At 38.4% G+C, this 19,318-nt stretch overlaps 1 protein-coding gene across 4 annotated transcripts in view; it reads left to right on the top strand.

Annotated features, from left to right (window-relative positions):
• Positions 1-2,383: 2,383 nt before the first annotated feature.
• The window catches only part of Cep162 (centrosomal protein 162kDa), a 65,444-nt gene continuing 48,509 nt past the window's right edge, over positions 2,384-19,318 (top strand). For 2 of the 4 annotated variants that reach the window (XM_005377697.2, XM_013510870.1), the window contains exons 1-6: positions 2,384-2,894; positions 3,640-3,755; positions 7,072-7,186; positions 10,375-10,521; positions 10,842-11,025; positions 12,926-12,993. In XM_005377697.2, coding sequence (XP_005377754.1) covers positions 3,699-3,755; positions 7,072-7,186; positions 10,375-10,521; positions 10,842-11,025; positions 12,926-12,993 — 571 coding nt within the window. In that variant the 5' untranslated portion in view covers positions 2,384-2,894; positions 3,640-3,698. The remainder of the gene's footprint in view (positions 2,895-3,639; positions 3,756-7,071; positions 7,187-10,374; positions 10,522-10,841; positions 11,026-12,925; positions 12,994-19,318) is intronic. The other 2 variants (XM_013510872.1, XM_013510871.1) reach the window with 2 other exon arrangements.

Genomic DNA, 19,318 nt, shown 5'->3' with positions numbered 1-19,318 from the left:
AAGTAACATATTGAAAGAGAAAGAAATTGGTGTGGGAGGATGGCAGAAAAGCAAGACCTCATCGGAGTTAGAGATGCCTATAAAACACCAAGTGGTATCTCTTGAATTTTGTTGTTCAAAAGAGTTTAGAGCCTAGCATGGTGGCACATGCCTATAATCCCAGTACTCAGGAGGCTGAGGCTAAAGGATCACCATGAGTTCAAGGCAAGCCTGAACTACAAAGCAAGACCCTGTCTCAAAAAAACAAAACAAAACAACAACAACACACACACACACATAACAACATCAAAAAAGAAAACAAAAATCAAAAGAGAATTTAGAATTGAAGGCATATATTTGAGAGTCCTAAACTCACTAGTAAAAAGAGTAAAATTTGGTGACCACGAATGATGATACTTAGAGGATTAAACCGTCTATGATAAGAATGTAAAAGAAGATAAAGGAATCCCTGAGAAAGTCTGACACTTAGAGGCCAGGGGGAATAATAGAGGAGCAGTGAAAAACCCCGAGGAGAGCCCATAAAAGTAGGAAGAGCACAAAGAAAGGGAAAGTAGACAACTATATCAGAGTTTTGGGAGATCAAGATCAACTAAGGTGATGTCTTTTTTTTTTTAACCTAGATGAGTGGAGAAAATTGGTGATACTACCAAGAATGGGTTTAGTAGGTTGGTGTGAGTAGAACCTGGATTAGAAATTCTGATAAGCAGGAAGTGGAGTGGAGAAAATTCCCCAGAAAAAGACTGGTAGACCAGAAGAAAGTTCATTTCAATCACAGGGAAATATAAAATGAAGAGGGTTTTGGAAGTGGCATTTTAGATTACATATGCCAGAGCATGTGTGAATGCTGTTAGGAAGAAACTCACACACAGCTCAAGACTGAAGACACAAGAGGAAATTACTAGTGGAGAAAGATCACTGAGAATAGGTAAAAGCTCTAAATCATACGTGGGAAAATATATTTCTTAGACGGCAGTACACTTCCTCCTCTATTGGAACATGTAATAGATTAGGATGAGTGCAGATGTAAATAGAGTTTGTAGATTTAGTAGCAAAAGAGTGACAAAATTCCAGCCTCATATAAATTATTTTTAAATGAGATATGAAGCAAGACTATCTGCATATAGTGAATGTGTGATGTCAAGGGATGATACAGTAAGAATAGGACAGGGCACAGTGAATCAACTTTTCTAGTTTTCATGGAACAAGAGGCTTCCTGTGACTCTAGACTTGCAGTAATAAAACAGGAAATCCTCAGCAGACGGTACAGGTTGTTCATTCTAAAGTCTGAGCAGGGTAGAGGCAATATAAAATAGTCTTTGTACAGAGTAGGAGCGAAGCTCACTAGGAAATGATATAAAAGGGTAAATGTTGGTGAGCACGAATTTATAGCATAAGAGTATATTAAGACTAAAATTAGATTGTGCCTCAGGTAGAAAGTTTCCCAAACTTTCTTTGCCCACGGTACACTGTCACTAATTTTTTTATTGGACTCCCTAATTTTCTGGCCTACCTGTCTGTTCCACTAGCTTGAAGATTCTATTAAGGCAGAGACTATGACGGTCTTGATCCTTTAACATATAGTAAAAACAAAAATACAGATTCAATGAATTGACTTTAAATTGCAATAGTTAAACAATGCATGCTCCCATCAAATGATAAACAAGTGAAAGCTAAAAAATATCTTTATGGTTATTCGTTTTTATAGTAGGGCAAATCTGCTGGTTTGTAGACATTTGCATCGCAATAAACATTTACTGAATGAAAAGCTCAAGTTAGAGCTAGGATCTTAAATTACACCTGCTTGGTGCAAACCCCTCAATTCGATTCTACTTTGTCTATCCTAAATGCTATCTTCTGAGATTCTAGATTATGTTGTGTTCTTTAAAAAATAAGTAGGTGACAAAACGCCAGGAAAGTAATTGTAATCTGTCACAGTAGAATGAGGTTTTTCAAAGTAATTTAGCGGGAAACCATGGAGACGCAGTACGGTAGTTAACTCAGAGGCTAGGTGCTAGCATAATTTCAGTTTCTTGACCACTAGGTGGTGAACAGACTCCCAATTCTAACAACAGAATTCTTTCTAACAGTTTTGTGTTTCTCTGTCAATGCCCACAAAGGGCTTTGTACGTGAAGGAAAGCCAATAAAACTCTTGAAAACTTCAGCTTGGTAGACGGATCCCTCAAAAAAAAGGCTGGGATACAACTGGTAGGAGAGATGAAGAGCGGAACTACAGTTCAAGGCCTGAGGAACCTAAACTACATCTCCCAGGAAGCCATGGGCTGGGCTTCGCGTGACGTCTGCGTCGCGGCTCTTTCAGAACCGGTTCGCAGCAACACGTCGTTCCCAGCAATAAAGAGAAAGCTTGGGGGTGCGAACTTGTGACGCAGCTGCGCCTAAACGCCCACGGTATCACGCTGAGGGTGGTGGTTCCAATCTTCGCTTCCAATGGAGCAAGAAAACCTACGGCTGCCCCGTTAGGCCCGTGAGTCACGTGACCACGATGGTCACGTGATCCTGGGCGCCGCCGCGGAGGTCTGTTACCCCGACAACCACTGGCCCGCACGGACTTTCGGGAAAGCGCGGGATTCAGAGGCAAATGCAGGTGAGGCGCGGACGCTCTCTCTGCTCCTAAACCACCGGGACCGAGCTTGTGCCTAAGGCTTCGGTTTGTCGGGTCCGTGTCCTCCTCCGCCCGGACTCCACCGCGAATGCGTCTCCGTTTCCCTGCCGGCCTCCAAATCCGCGCTTCCTAGAGCCGGGACGCCCCAGGTGAGGGCCTCTCGGTGGAGCCCGCGTCGGACCAGGCTCTTGGGCGAGGCCTGAGCGGCGGGCGCGCAGACCTGATCCAGAATGCTGATACCGGGAGGAAGAGGCGTTCTGCAAACTGGGGAAGGTACGGGCCGGGCCGCGGCCCACTTCCTCCCTCCGTCTCTGCAAAACAGAGCTGGCGGTAGTGCAGCCTCAAGGAGTTAAAATCCGGAAGTTGGGCTCTTATGGGGGAAAGCGGGCAGCTTGGCTTTGCAAACCCCCGGATTCTACCTAAAGTGTTGAGGCCGTTCTTTTTGTTGGTTTCCTTACCCCGCCCCCCTGTAGTGCTGATTTGTACGCTCTCGAAGTAGTCGTTACTGACTCTCTTGAGTCTGTCTGTATCTGGAAACATCTATATCTGAAAAGTGTATTTTGCAAAACTTAACATGGAAAATAGCTAGCTGAGTCTGGCAGCATTAACTGGTCTTTACAAGAAAAAAATGGTTCTTTCACTTTGCTAATGTATAATTTTTAAGATTCTCTTTGAAGACCCCGATTGCTGGCAGGTATTCAGTAACTTGCAGATATATGTAAGTTTAGGAAATACTGGACGTTCCACCCTTTACCAACTGTACTTAACAGATGACAGTGGAATTGATGACAGTGGAATTCTGGACCCCGAGTGGAAGTAAACTTTATGAGCTGCTTTTTCAAATCACTTTGCTTACTGAATTAGGAATCTCTTGACCAGCTCACTAGTAATGACTGTGCATGCATAATCAGTTATAATGAAATTTCTGAAGTTGAAGTCTGGCAGTTTTCATGATGTGGATTTTCTCAGTGTTTTTGGTTTTTTTTTTCTTTTTTTTTTTTTTTCTTTTGTCTTTTAGTATTTCCAGTGCTGTCAACACTTTAGAATGTTTGCTTTGGGAAATGAAAATTCTTGACAATGGCTCGTTACTCTAAAGAAGAGCTGGATGAAGAATTTGAACAGTTTATGAAGGAGGTAAGTTGATGTCTTTTAAAAACAGTATTGTAAATTTATCTCAAAAGATTCACCCTTCAGTTCTCTTACCCCTAAGGTACAGTCATTCCATCACCAAACTGTGAACGTCACCTCCCAGATACACTCATCATCCCTCTAGCTTTCTTCCCTTCCAAATGCTGCTGCACCTGCTGATTGAATGCCATCATCTCACCTGGCCTCCTGCAGCTGTTCCCAGCCAGTGGCCTTCCCCACACTCCAGCCAGATGAGCTGTTCTTTTCTTCTGACGCTCTTCATCCCCAGTATAAAACTATATGTCTTCCTCTCATGTGTAGAATAAAATCCAAACTCCTCATGTTGCTTAGTGAAGGCTGCCATAATTTTGCTCATATCTGCCTTACTGAGTTTATATCACTCTTTCCCTTCATCCACTTTATTTATTCTACAGTGGTCTTTTTTCCCCCAGCCGTGTCAAGCTATTTCACCTCAGAGTAGTGGTGGGGAACCTTCTAGAGCTTTCAGTGATAACAGCCAGCTGCAAGAGCACGTGTGCCGCAGGCTTGCCATCACTGATTAGGGGCTGTGTAGTACCTTTCCCTCCAACAACAGTGTTGTTAACTAATGTTTTATCTGGCTGGTGAAGATCTTACTTTAAATGTTAGTACCTCAAAGAAGCTTTTTCTGGTGACGCGGAAAAAAGTAAGCCAAGTCACTTCTTAGCATATCATGTACTTAATTCTTTTCATAGCACTTAGCATCATTCATTATTTTTGTTGTGTGGGTCTGTTTGCTACTTCATAAGAACATACAGTCTGTGACATGGTAGCTAATTGCATTGACAAGTATGCTTAGTCAGTATCTGCTGAATGGGTAAAGAGCTATGCCACCTTCTGTATATTTATGTGAATGGAGAGGCCTCTTAGAGCATTCAGGGAAGTGCTTGTTTTTAGGAGAGTGGTTAACCAACTTTTTAAAATTACCTTTAATGAGATATAATTGACTCATTTAAAACGTGTAGTTTAGTTTACTTTAGAACATTTTTGTCACCCCAGAAAGAACCCCTGAATCTGTAGAAGTTATACCCAATTTCTCCTATTCCTCAGCCTCAGACAATATTCTCTAAAGATTTGCCTATTGTGAACATTTCATGGAAAGGAACTATACTGTATATACTGTTTAGGGTCTGGCTTATATTATTTAACATGTTTCCAGGGTTCATTCATGTTGTAGCGGGTATTAGTACCTCATTTCTTTCTCTGGCTACTAACATTACATCCTATGGCTGTGCCACATTTTATTTATCCCTATCAGTGGACATTGAGGATCTTTCCACTTTTGGGGAGTTTTAAGTAATGCTGTTATGAATAATCATGTACAAATTTTGTGTGGTTGTATGTTTTAATTTCTCATATAATTGCTGGGTCATATGGTAACTCTGTTTAGCCTTTGAGGAACTGCCAAACTATTTTCTAGAGTGACTGAACTATTTATATTCCCACCAGCCATATATTATTTTATTAAGGTTCTACTTTCTCCATGACCTGTTACTGAGGACCAGCTTTTTTGGTTCGTTTTGTTTTTAATGATGGTAATTTGGAAAGCAGTGTGAAAGGTTTTCAAAGCCAGAACAGCTATGATGCATTAAAAAATAAAGTGGATACTCTACTTCTTTTTCCAGTCTTTCTATAGTCCTGCAAGATTAGTGGTCCAATGCCTATGTTATAGATTAATAACATGGAAAACTTGGGGGAGGAAAGAGAAAGGGAACGTTTCAAGGTAATAATGATGTTTAGAGTTTAAGTGGAAAATGATGCACCTGTCTAACAAACTGAGATGAAATGTTTTTCTTCCTGCCTCTCTTCCTAAGTAGTTGTCAGTGAAGATGATAGGTCTTTCTGAACATTTTAACAACGACGTTTTTGCAAGTTACTGAGATAGTGTTTTTTGTTTGGGAGGTGGGAATGTGTATGTGGTCATCTTAGAAGTTATTGTTAACAATATCCTAGTTTGGGGGCATGGTACAGTAGAAAACAGACAGGCATTTGTAGTGAGATGACCGAAGTGCAGATCCTGACTTAGATGAGGCATATGTAAATGTGTATTTTGTCTCCAGAAAAAAGTGTGCACCATGAGGATGAAAATAGGATCAAGAGCACCATCTGATGCTGAGGAGATGAGCAAAATAGCCCCAAGCTGTTAAAACAGATGGGTGGGAGTGGCCCCAGAGCTGAGGAGTCACTAGGTGGGAGTGATCCAGGTGAAGCCGAAGAGAGTTTCAAGAAGTAAGAGTTCTCACCAGAATCAAATTCCCTGATGGGACCTAGGAAAATGACTGACAGTCCTCCTTTATTTGTGGTGTTTAGGAGGCCTTAGGTACCTGGAAAAAAGCCAGTTTGGTGGAAACCAAATCCTAAAGGGCTAAGCATAAAGCAAGGTGATGGAGTAAAAGAGAAATAGAAATAAGAAACTTACCCTGTTTTGTTTTCAAAGTAGAGTAGACATATCATTCTTTTATGCCACAGACTTGCCCGCTGCTGTGTGAGGGGCTGAGCAGGTTTCTAATTTGAGGGAAGGGGCTGAGTACGGAGTAAGAGTAAAGGTACAGAAATGAAATGCGATAACTAGGGAATAACCTCAAGAAGAGAAGCAACTTCTCCGCAGATTCTGTGGGGAACGGAGGAAAGAATTGTCCCTTAAGTTAGTTTAGTGGCGGAGTAAGGGGAAGTGGGGCGTCCTTTACTGAGCTCCTCATTTCCTCAGTGAAGACGGAGGCCGCCTTAAATAGAGAGGAAAATACTGGGATAAGAGTAGGAGATTTAAAAGTGTCATAAAATTTGGAGCAGATGGGTAGATGACAAATACAAGTTTATTATAGTTTATTAATCATCAGGACAAAATGCTAATTTCTGTAGGCAACACCGTCATCCTCTACACCCACTGAAATTCATTTCTTCCTTGTCTTGGAATTCTGTGTTCTTCTGGAATGATTCTAGGTAATTTTGCTTAACCTCTCCTTTTTCTTAAGACCCTAGACAACGTCTAAATAGGATTGTAGCCTTCCTTTTCTTTCTTTTCCTAAACAAGTACCTTGATCGAGTTTTCCTTTTTTTCTAGTTTGTTCTTTTAATTCTGGATGTGAAATCAACGTTCAGAGACATATGCTTGATGTTTTAGTTATTTGGCCACCTATCCCTAGAGAGAATGAATATATACATTATTGCTGAAAATATTGTCTGATAACTGAACATTTAAAGAACTAATAGAGAAGTACTATTCTTATTTGTGATAAACCTGGAATTCCTCACAATGTAACTTACTAATTGGTATATGATTTAGCTTTCAGATGATTCTTTTGACAAGTCAGACAAAAGGCCTAGACAACCTAGAGAACAAGTGAAGAAGAAAGAGGCAGTGCCTTGGTGGTTAACTGAAGATGATTTTGAAGATGGTGGTGAGTATTGTTGAAGTCTAGTTTTAAATTATTTGACCACAAGGGGTCAGTCAAGTCTTATAATGCTGGGTTTTGATTATATTTTTATATGTGTGTATAATAGTGTAGAATCTTGAGGTTTGATTTGATTGTCATGTTACAGTACTTCACTTTCTGTTGAGAAGGTGTTTTTACATTGAGCTCATTTAGATTTGCTCGCATGAAGGTAATGAGTAATCCAGATACATGTATATTGCTATATTTAATGGTAAATTTATTTAATACAATTCTGGCAATGTGTGAACAGAAATCCCTGGGGATGTTTTTTAAAAATCTGTTGATTTTGGTATTACATTAAAACCATTTGAAATAGATTATTGCCTTAATGGCAAAAAAAAAAATTACAAAAGAACTCATCACTGATCCTCTGTGGCACATGTATATCTCTTCTGGAATATTCCCAGTTACATCTTTACAAATGCAGACTTACTTTGAGTGTTTTCTTTAGTAAGTATGCTTTCTGTGCTACTGTGTGTGACTTACAGTAAGTGTATGTCATATATGGTACCATACATGGTATATTTATTGTATATAGTACTGCCATGTCTGTAAAGAACCCAGACTACTTCTATTTAACTACCTATGTTTGCAGTGTATGTGGATCTGTGTTAAACACCATTTTGCAAACTGTTAGAATTTCTGTATCTCTTCTCTAGGGAAAAATTTACCTGGGGCGTATTTTTTATGACATAAAATGAAGTCTGAAGCTGGGTGTGGTGGTACATGCCTGTAATACTAGCACTCCGGGAGGCTGAAGCAAGAGGATCATAAATTCAAGCCCAGTGTGAGCAACTTAGTGATTTAGTGAGACTGCATCTCAAAATAAAATTTAAAAGTGGGGGGATAGGGGAGTGTTCTAGGGATGTAGCTCAGTGTGCAGGCCCTCGGTTCAATCCCTAGTACTGCCAAAAAAAAAATTGAGTCTGGATTTCTTAATGTAAGAGTTGAGGCTCCATTTGGTCCGACTAGAACCTTCCCTTTCTACCTCATGTGCTGCATTCACGCTCAGTTATTCCCTGTATCCTAGAAACACCTTCGCTCCCGTTTCTCTGTGCCTTTACAATGCTATCTTGACGTTAATAGTGCCTTTCCGCCTGCCTCGGCCTCCCAGAGTGTTGGGATTACAGGCGTCCACCACAGAGGTGCAACCCATAGATAGCAGAGGGCTGCCTGTGCGATTAACGAAGTTTTATATTGTGTAAGCTGCAGTGTTTTTGCTCTTGGAATGAAGAGCAGAAGTTACCCTGGCTCAGGAGGGTGAGCGTGGTGTGGTCATGGTCTTCCAGCTCTGGGCTTATTTTCTCCCACATGCACTCTCTCAGCTAGGCCCAGCATGACTCATTGTTTTGCATCCTCAGCTGTGGCTTGCTGCTCCCATTATGAAGCCCTTGTGCTTACTGTTTGCTCCGCCTGTGCTTGTCTATCGTTCCCAGTTCACCTAGTTATCTTTTACTCTCTCTTCCCATCTTAGCAGAAGTGTTACTTCCTTGCAGAAAGATTCTTGGGTTTTCCAGTCTTACTAAGACCCCGTCCCTATTAATACAGTTTTCATTCAAATTTCTGGGGTTGTAACTCATATTTAATTCTCCTCTGCAGACCTTGATTCTTCCAGGTGACCTCCCGTGTTTACTGATTTCTTTCTTTCATCTTCCATTAGACCTAAAAAAAGGATGGTTTGTTGTTCATTGCGTCTTCTAGATCTTTCTCCCTCGGGGCTCTTTATAAAGCGTATCGTCAGAGCCGTCACTACTTGTCATTGTTACAGTTGTCTACTGATGTCCAAGTTATTCCTTATTCTTCAAAGAGACTAGCTCCTGTTTTACCATCGAGTTCTCCTGTCCAATTGTGGTTGGCTTTATTAATCCCTCCAGGGCCCTGACTTTTGAGTTCCTTGAACTTCTTTACACCAAAAATCTGATCATCCATAGCATTTCCCACCTAGTCCCTCTAATAGCTTTTTTTTTTTTTTTTTTTTTTTTTTTGGTTTCATTGAGACAGGGTCTTGTTATGTAGTCCAGGCTGGCCTTGAACTCACTATGTAGCCCAGGCTGGCATTGAACTCTTGGCAACCCTCCTGCCTCAGCCTCCTGAGTGCTGAGATTACAGGGGTGTGCCTCCATACCCGGCTTCTAATAGCTTTTCACGTCAGTAATCAAGAAGTCCAGTGACCAGCAAACTATAATCCTAACCCTGCACTGTGACTTCTCTGAGCTGTCAACTTTCCCTTGGTCATGCCATGGTAACTCCTGGCCTTCTAATACAGAGGCTTTCTCCTTGTTTTCTTTCACTGTAACACTCTTCCTCTAAGTATTGCTGTGGACTGGCCCCTTGTCTCCATCAGGTCCTAACTCAAGTGTTAACTTTTCCATGAAGGCATTCCTTGCTGCCCTACTTAAATTTGCAGTGTCCTTCCTCCTGCCTTCAAATATTTCAAAATATCTTTTAAAATATGGTCTCTATTTTTAAAAAAATTATACAAGAAATAATAATAATTTTAATGTCATCTGATTCCTAATCAGCCACAAAACCCTGAATGCATTTAATATGTATTAGCTTTTGAGAAAATTTCACATTCCAAACTGCTATCAGAGATTATGAGAGCCTTTCCTCCCTCAGCAACAGACAACCTGCCGTGCAGAGGATCTTCCTTGTAGTAAGCCAGTTTCTAAAGTTGTGGAAATAAATGATTTTAAAAGCTTGTTTTAGGTAGTTCCATCTTTTTAAAGTGATACTTACACTGACAAAAGATCTTGTCTAGCGCCTGTACGTGTGCTGACTTACACCTGCTTTACCTTTCGTGTGTTGTTTGGCTGCTTCATGCTATTATTGTATTTCTAAAAAAGTTACGCAAGTCAACAAAAACTTTGTAACTAAAAAGAAAAAGAGGGAACAAGGTACTGCATAAAGTATGCTTCAGATTTTTAAAAATCTTAAGTAAAGTTTTTAAACACTCCATTTATAAAAGATACACTATAGTCAAGTGAAATTACAGTATTTCTTTTGTGAATTCTGTGTGTGTTGGATTTATTTAATAGATTTATTTTGTAGCTCCTGTGCATAATTTAACATAACAGTATTATCATGTTGGCGTATTGATCAGAACAGTTCTCTGAACATCAATACCCAACCATGTTAAATCCTATTCTTAGGACTGGTTGGAACAAATGTAAGCTATTTGAAAGGAAAGAAGAGTTCTCACCCAGTGATGGAAATAGAAGAGGAGTCTGCTGAAAAATCTCAGCTTCTGAAGAGCAGTGGAACCTCTATCTTAAGTGTTGACAGCTTGGAGACAAATGGTATGAATGTGAAGAATATGTTTTGATAAATTGTTAATATGCTTATATTCATAATTCTTACAAAAATTCACTCATAACTATCTTGGAGCCTCTTTTACTGAAGCACATAGACAGATTTAGTATGTTCTCAGATGTTTAGAATTACAGCTCTGGAAGCCTTAAATTCTGTAATATTGATTTTGATTGCAACGTTATTTGGTAGATGAGAGATTGTGTAAATTATTTGTAAACGTTTATTTTACTAAATGTTAATAAATGTATCACTTCAATTTTATCAAAATTCTGTGTATTAATAGCATATATTTATGCTTTTTGTACAGAACTGATAGTTTCTGGGCTCGGTCCTAGTGTTCTCGGATTGGGATTGGACACGTTAGAAGAGCAAGAAGAGAAAGAGCAGTTTTTTGCCAGGCTTGAGAAAGGCTTGACATCTTCCATTGATTATGCACGATTAAACAAGGAGTTGGATTTCAATGACTCTACACATTTTAAAGGTTTAAATAGGTAAAGTAAATACAATATAAGCTATTAACTGACTTCTATGTTTTTCTGGTATTTTTGGAAGGCTGATGTATGCTTTAACTCATAGAAAAACCTAACAGGGAAAATTAACTTTGTTCTCTATTCTTTGTTATGGTCAGGGTTTTTCTCAGGTATGAACAGAGTGTCTTGATTTGTAGTGTGAAAGCCCACTCTACCTATAAATACCTGAAATTTTATACCTAAGATACTGTTGAAACTGCTAGTACATTGTAAAGTCCTTACTGGGAAAGAAATTAAGTGATTTTCCACAAATAAAGTAAAATGGGAGGGGGGGTTCAGTTTACTGTTGTAAATGCAGAACAATTAGAAAAAAAGAATAGAAGACAGTACTAGAGAGTCTGACATCTGTGTATAGTTGACTGTCTTGGTTATCAGGACATCTTAATCCCACAAATCTTCCTAGTTGACTGAGTTGGTGCTTTCTCAACAATCATTGGCCATAGCCATTCTCAGACCTTTGCGACACCTCAGGTCTTTAATGTCCTCACAGTAGTCGTCTGTGTAATTGTTTTGTTATAAATGGAAAGCAGATTATAATTTTATTTTAGATTTTGAAAATACCAAAGTATAATTTAGAATGAGAAGCATAACTGCTGGTTATTAGAGTGCTTTATCTCAGCATGATTAGCTTCTTATAGGTAATAAAGCAGTACACTAATTAGCATGAAATGTTCCAGGTCTGAAACTGATACCCTGCTTGCAAACTAACAAATTAGCCTTCTAATTCTGTGGATATTGACAATAAGCAGGAGATTCCTCAGACGGAAGCAGAGGGCCTTATTTCTCACTGCAAAAGTTCTACCGCAGTGTCGTGTTTGTCTGCATCGGTTCCTGTACCCCATGAGTTCTGCCAGCCAAGGCAAAGGATCCACAGTGGGTGTCTGCACGTGCAGTGGGTTGTGTTACAGGAGAGAAACACTGAGCTTGGGAAATCTGTTACTGCTTTTATCGTAAGTGGAAATGAGCTTGCTTTGGGGTGGAAACATTACCTCACAGCTCAAGATTGATTACTGCGAACATCACACTGAGAACGGCTTAGGTAAAGAATGGTCAGGGCCTTGCATTGTGGAGCTACTCAGGAAGAACGTGCAGGGACACTCATTGCCTATAGCCGTTGCCTCTCCACAGGGACAGCTCAGATTAAGCATGCGTGAGCTTTCTGACCATGATTTGTTTCTTTGAATATTTCTTAACTTTTTCTTATTAATAATATTCTTAACTATTTGTATTTTTACTCCAGAATAGGGTAGTCAGGATGCAGCATGGCATGGAGTATACAGTATTAGCTATTTGTTGCTATTATCATTGTTACTTACAGTTTATCGAGTTTGCTCATGATTTCCCACTGAAGAGAGAGTTAAGTGACAGGAAAAGGTAGAACTGACTCCTTAGTTTGAAAAAACTAATTAGTACATGAACTAATATGTCCTGTATAACCAAAACATGCTCAAGCTCATCTGCCCCCTTGCTTTTGAGTTTTCTTGATGTAAGACTCCTGTTTGCTTCCGTTTCAAGATTAAATTGGGTGTTAACAAGTAAATGCGAGAGATGGTTTTTTCTTGGTCTTTATATTGACTTCACTGGATCTCATCCCTTGAGGTCAGTTCTTAATCTGTAGTGAAGAAGGGATTTCTAGAGCATAAAATGTGTATAAATACAAACACATGTATATATAAAATAGCCCATATTTGTACATAAATTTAAGAAAAATTGAATTTTTTTTAATTGCCTGTATAGCTACCATTAACCTTAGGCTTTGAGAATCCTTTATTTTCAAAACATTTTTCTTATAGTTCCCAAACTTTTATTTTTAATAAAACAAGAGTACTTGACATAATTTTATGTTAATTATTTTTTCCAGTTATGAAGCCAATATAGGACTGACTGAAGATGAACATGAGCATGAGTCAAAACGTGAACAACTGCCAGGTAATTTCATTGGTTTCAGATTTTATAAAATTTGAGAAAGAGTTTTGAGCGGGTAGAGTGGCACTGACTGTGTTATAATCAGAGCTGCTGTTTAATTGTCAGAAGTGAATTACTGCCTCGTTGAGAGCAGACAGTGGAGCATTTGGAAAGACAGGAGAAAGGTTTTCTGTGCCAAGACTGCAAATCTGAAGCTAGGATAAAAACTGCAAAGAGCATGGCAGTGAGCAGCTATACCTTTTTTTCATATTTTGAGTGTTGTCTGCACTCTTTATACTTAAAATGATTTTCTTGTGAGGGACAAATAGCTAGCTGGGTTTTGCTTTTTTGTTTAACATGGCTATCTCTGACTTTTTTTTTCCTGGTACCAGGAATTGAACTCAGGACTTTCTGCTTGCCAAGCAGGCACTGTGCCACTGAGCTATATCCCCAACCCAGTCTCTGACTTTCAACTGGTGTGTGTGTACCCTTTACAAAAATATATTTTTGGTATGAGTTGTTACTGCTTTGCTGTTTTCTATCTTTCTATCATTTTTTGTTGATTTTGTCCTGCATTCTATAGAATCTCATCCATTTTTTTTTTTACTTATTTGTACAATTTGTAGTAAGTAATGTTTGCAATCATTGTGGGGAATTTTGGTACATGTACATAATAGATCTTTTAAAAATTTTATAGTATTAGTACTTCTTGGCAGTACATGAAGTTTACATTCCTCTTAGGGAGTAGTTGCATGTACATAACATAGCCTGATTCTTTTTTAATCCCCTTCCCTCCCCACCACCTCCTTTCCTCCATCTCTAAATCCTCTTTTCCCATTTTCAGTCCTAGTGTTACTATTATTTAATTTGTGTTTATGACGTATAATATTTACATTAATTGTGGGTGTTTGGTGCATGTAATTGACACACTTTGGATGATTTTACTTCCCCTTCTCTTCACACCCTCCCCTCGTACTCATTCTCCTGGATCCATTCCCACTTGCAAAAGCTCTATCTCCTTTTCTCCTTTATAAATCCTTTCTTTGGCTCTTTATATATACTTTGCCTTACTCAAATGAGAGATACCATATAGTATTCAAGCTTGTTTGTGTGATTTATTTCTCTTAACGTTATATTTTCCAGTTGTATCCACTTTTCTACAGATGTCTAGAATTTGTCCTTTTTTATAGCCAAGTACTATTCTATTATGTATACCATATCACTTTCTTTTTTATCCATTTATCTCTTAGTGGGCATACAAGCCACTTCCAGGATTTAGCTGGTATGAATGTGCTGCTGTAAACACTGGTACTCATGTATCACTGTAGTATGATGTCTCTAACTGTCTGGGGAAGATACCTAAAAGGGGAGTAGCCGGGGCAAATGGAATTTTTAGTTTTAGTTTTTTGAGGACTCTTCATTTTATTTTTAGTTTAGTACATGGTGAGTGATGTGGGTCCAGCTTCGGTCTTCTGCAGATGGCCAATTTTCCAGCATCATTTGCTGAGTAAACTACTCTCAACTTAAGTTTTTGGCCCCTTTGTTAGAGATCAAATAGCTGAATATATCTGCAGATGTTTTTATATCCTGTCTTCTGTTCCATTGATCCACAAGTCTGGTTTTGTGCATCACAATACCTGACTTCAAAACAGCAATGATTAAAAAACAGCAAGGGTTCAGCACAAAACCAGAAAAAATTCTTTCCTCAAAGCAGAGTCCTGCTGGGCTTGGTGTCACACACCTGTAATCCCAGCACTTGTGAGGCTGACACAGGAGGATTGTTGTGAGTCCCAGGTTAGCCTGGGCTACACAGTGAATTCAGGACCAGCCTAAACTACATAATGAGACCATGACTCAAAAAAAAAAAAAGACCACAGAGTCAAATCACTTACATTAAATAGCTGAAAGGATAAATACATTGCTTATATGTGATAGACCTTGTATTTAATGCATTTCATTTTATTTTTCTTTTGATTTTTTTAATTATCTCTTTGTTGTGTTTTTTTTCTAGTTGTCTTATGATTGACAGTACAATATATACCTACTTAGAGCCTACTTTTAAATACTACTCTAGCACTTCCATGAGCCTTAACAACAAACCTTCCCCATTTTCCTGTGTCATTCATTTTCTTCTACATGTCTTAAATCTCACAATATATTATAATGGTTCTTAATACAGTTATTTTAAAATGTTTAAAATATAAAAATGTATATTTATGTTAAGATTTGTATTTCTCCAAGGCTCTGTATTTCCCTTTTTTTTGAGACAGGATCTCACTATGCAGTTCAGGCTAGCCTTGAGCTCAGTTTGTAGCCCAGGCTGGTCTTGAACTCAAAACGATCCTCCTGCTACAGCCTTCTGAGTGCTGGGATTAGAGGCATGCGCCACCACGCCCAGCTTGTATTCTTTTATATAAATTTCAGTTTCTGTCTTAAATTATATTTTTAAAAAACAAATTCACTCAGCTTTGATTTGTCTCAAAATATATTTTGTCCTCATTTTTGAAGAGTACTTTTTTGATTAATATAGAATGTGTGGAGTTTTTTGTTTTGTTTTTGTTTTTGTTTTTTTTTAATTTGAGCACTCTATTCCATTCTATTGTCTGGTGCCCGCATTTCTCAAGAGAAGTCCCTGGTAATTACTGTTACTTAATATATACAGTCATCATTATTTGTGAAAGACTGCTTTCCTTGTCCCCTATAGGTGCTTAAATCTTCTGATGCTCAAGTCCTTAGCATTTGCGTATAACCTCTATATGTCCTTCCCTATAGTTTATTTTCTAATTTACTTATAATACCTAATGTAGTGAAATAATTCTTTTTTTTATTTTAAAGAGTAAAAAATAATAAAAAAATTAGAAACTACACAATTTCAGAAAACAATATGATATGAATTCAGCAATGGTTGTTATATTGCATATTTTTGTCTTCAAAGTAGTTGTTCAGGGCTGGGGATTTAGCTCAGTAGCACAGCGCCTGCCTGACAAGTGCGAGGTCATGAGTTCAATTCCTGGTACCGGAAGGAAAACAAAAAACAAACAAACAAAAAAAGTAATTGTTCAGACTACCAGATATAAGCGTGCAAAATTGGTTAAAAAATATTAAGCATTAATTGTTCCTTTCAGTGAACTAATAGAAATTAGTAATACAGTTATTAGCCATCTTGTGTATGTATGTATGTATATTTCTTTTCCTTTCTTTCCTTCTTTCTTTTTTCCTTTCCCTCATCCTGAAAGAATAAAATGTGAAATAATTCTTATACTCTGTTGTTTAGGGAATCATGAGAAGGAAGTCAGTGCATGTTCAGTACAGACACAATTATTTTTCTAAATATTTATAACCTACTAGTTAAATTTACAGATGTAGAGCCCACATAGGACAGTATGATGCTCAAGTCCTTAGCATTTGCGTATAATCTCTATATGTCCTTCCCTATAGTTTATTTCTAATTTACTTATAATACCTAATGTATTTTTCCCCATTTTTAAGATTTTATGTTTTGACTTATGACTTTAGTTATGACGTATGTTAGTGTACCTTTTTTGTATTTGTCCTGTTTGAAGTTGATCCATCGTCCTAGGATTGATAGGTTTCATCAAAACAAAAAATGGTTTGACGATTAACTCTTGAAATATCATTTCTGCTTCTTGCCCCATACCCTCTGATCCTAATTATAAAGTGTGTTAGGAAACTTAAGTTTTGCTTAAAAGTCACTAAGGCTCTGTTACATCCTTGAACACACGATGGGGCAGTAATTTGTATATCTCGTTGCCAGGTGGCTTGAACCACCAGTGGTACATTCGTGACTGTCCCATGCATGATTGTACCAGTATGACCAATGGTACAAGCTACCCAGTAGGACAGTCATCCACACACCACTGATGGTTCAGTCTGGCAGGAACATGTAAAACCGTTCAGTTTTTTCGTTCTGTGCATTTGTTTCTATTACTATACCTTCAAATTCATTGATATTTAAATCTGCTGTTTATACTACTCATTCTTTTTTTCTCCTTGACTCTAGAAATTCCTCTTAGATTTTTCAAAAGAATCTCTTTACTATCTTTCCTACTTTACTTTTCGTTACATTCACATTCGTTATATTCTGCAGATTAGAACATGAGTTCAATTCAGTGTCTCTGTGTTATCTGCTTTTATTTCTGCTTAGGGATATTTTTCCTTACTTTGTTTCATTGGATATTATGAATATTTAATAGTTGAATCTTCTGGATTTTATTTTCTCTTAAAAATGTTGAGCTTTGTTGTCATAGATAGTTGATCCTGTCCCCTTGATCCTTTCAAGCCTTTTCACATGTTTGTTAGGAGACATCCAGAATAGCCACCAAAGGTATCATTTAACCCTACTACTGAGGCACATCCCTCCGAAGGTTCCTGTTGAATGCTTCTGGTGATCAGTCCTCACTTCCCAAGCAGATTAGAGCTGGAAAGTCTCCCTGCCCTGTGTGAACTCTGGAAATGTCTAGCCTACAGTTTCCCCAGGGTTCTTGGCCCAACCAGCGTATTAGCATTTACTGAAGCTTTGCTGAGTAGTAAAGTAGTAGTAAAAATCCCGTGCAGATTTCTGTTTTGTATGTACTTCTCTGATTACTGTCCTAGCACCTGTGATGGCCTCATTCTTTCTGAACTCCGTCTCCTTCACGCAGTGATACTGTCCTCCCCCTCCTTCCCAGGACTCCAGAATGGACGTCAGTTGTCCAGGGTCTGAAAACAGTTTCTTCATATATTTTGTCAAGTTTACTGTTTACAGAAGAAGTTAAGTTCCCTTAACTCCAACCTGACAGAAGAAAGTTCTCTGGATTGCGTTATACTTAATGTGCAGCCAAATTTGCCAACAAAGGATGAAAAATGTCTCGAAAAAAGATCTTTCAGATCTTTTACATTGAATATGCTTCACTTTCTGTATATTGGAAGAGTGTTTTGCTTTTATACAAATAATATTTCAAAATTACAAGAGTAGAAAATATCTTAAATGATATGTCTTCCTGCCCAAAAGGTCAGAATGCTACAGGTTAACATCTCACTTTTTGCAAGCAGTGTGGTAGAGCCTGGCTCTTAACGTCGTACTTCAAATATAAAAATCACCTCAGTTGGGTTTTACTTTCGCTTTTATATAAACTCAATTTGCTTTAATGGTTGTTTGTAAAATCTCTGACATACAGTGTCCCTTTATTTCCTGCCTCTCTCATTGCTCTCTGTGTCTACCTGTGGCATTTCCTTGTTGCTCCCAACCTGCTTTGTTCATAACACATTCCCTGGGAGGTTGTATGGTAGAATTTGCTTGTAGGCTGTTCAGTGACTAAATGAGAATATTAAAACATAATTTGGAAGAATGCTCATTAGATTAGCAGTTTTCCCAATCTCAAGTAATATTTGCGTGGTTTGGAGGTGTAACTCAGTGGTAAAAGTGCTTAGCTAGCATGCCTGAGGCCCTGGCTTTTATCCCCACAGCCACACAAAAAAAGAAAACGAAGGAATATTGACTTTAAGGTCAAGACTAGTTATAAACATACTAACCGCAGTAATCACAGTTATTAAGTACGTGTGTATAGTGCATATCAACTGTTTTAAACATTTTAACTCTGAATCTCAGCAGTCATTTGAACTAACAGTATTATCATCCACAGTTTACTGATGGAAAGAAAGCCAAGAGAGTTTGTGACCTGCCGTTAGTTCAGTAGAACAGGGAATTGGATGCAGGCCTTCTGGGTCGTCATACTGTGAAGCACTATGTTACAGTACCTGCACGGTTTCTCACACTGCCCCTGTGCAGTCACACACGTACCATAACCCTTCCCATCACTTCGGGAATCCCAGCTAGTTACCTGTGATCAGTGCCATCCTGTCCCATTTCCTTTCTCCCCGTTCATCTTTCTTTCCTTAGCTCCAGTGTTTGAGGTTACTTAAAATTCAGTGATCCCCACCTGGAATATGAAAATTATAATCACTGTATTTGGACCGATCACCTGGAAGTGTGTCTAATATAAAGTACCATTAGTAGTATTAGCTCATTACAGTTTTGCAAATTTGATTATGCCCACGGATATTTAGAAAATCCCAAAAAAAGTGTTCTTCTCGTGTAAGGGAAAAGAAGTGAGTCATAGACTATAGATATTGTTGTATTTGACCAAGTAACTTATCTTGTCTACCTACATTACACTATCCATGCTCCTCCAAACTCATATTTTTTATGAATTAAAATGGAGATGTCTCTGCAGCCAGATCTTACTGGCATCATCCTTATTTGAATTTGTATGGCTTCCAGAATTCATTTACAGACTTCCAATATTAATTCCATCCAAGTTGTCCCCTCAGTGTAAAACAAAAACGTAAA

The sequence above is a fragment of the Chinchilla lanigera genome, unplaced genomic scaffold, assembly GCF_000276665.1.
Source record: "Chinchilla lanigera isolate Chin_1 unplaced genomic scaffold, ChiLan1.0 scaffold00010, whole genome shotgun sequence".
In the NCBI taxonomy this organism is placed as follows: Eukaryota; Metazoa; Chordata; class Mammalia; order Rodentia; family Chinchillidae; genus Chinchilla; species Chinchilla lanigera.
Note: the sequence above shows the minus strand (reverse complement) of the source record. Positions and strands in the feature narration are given on the sequence as shown.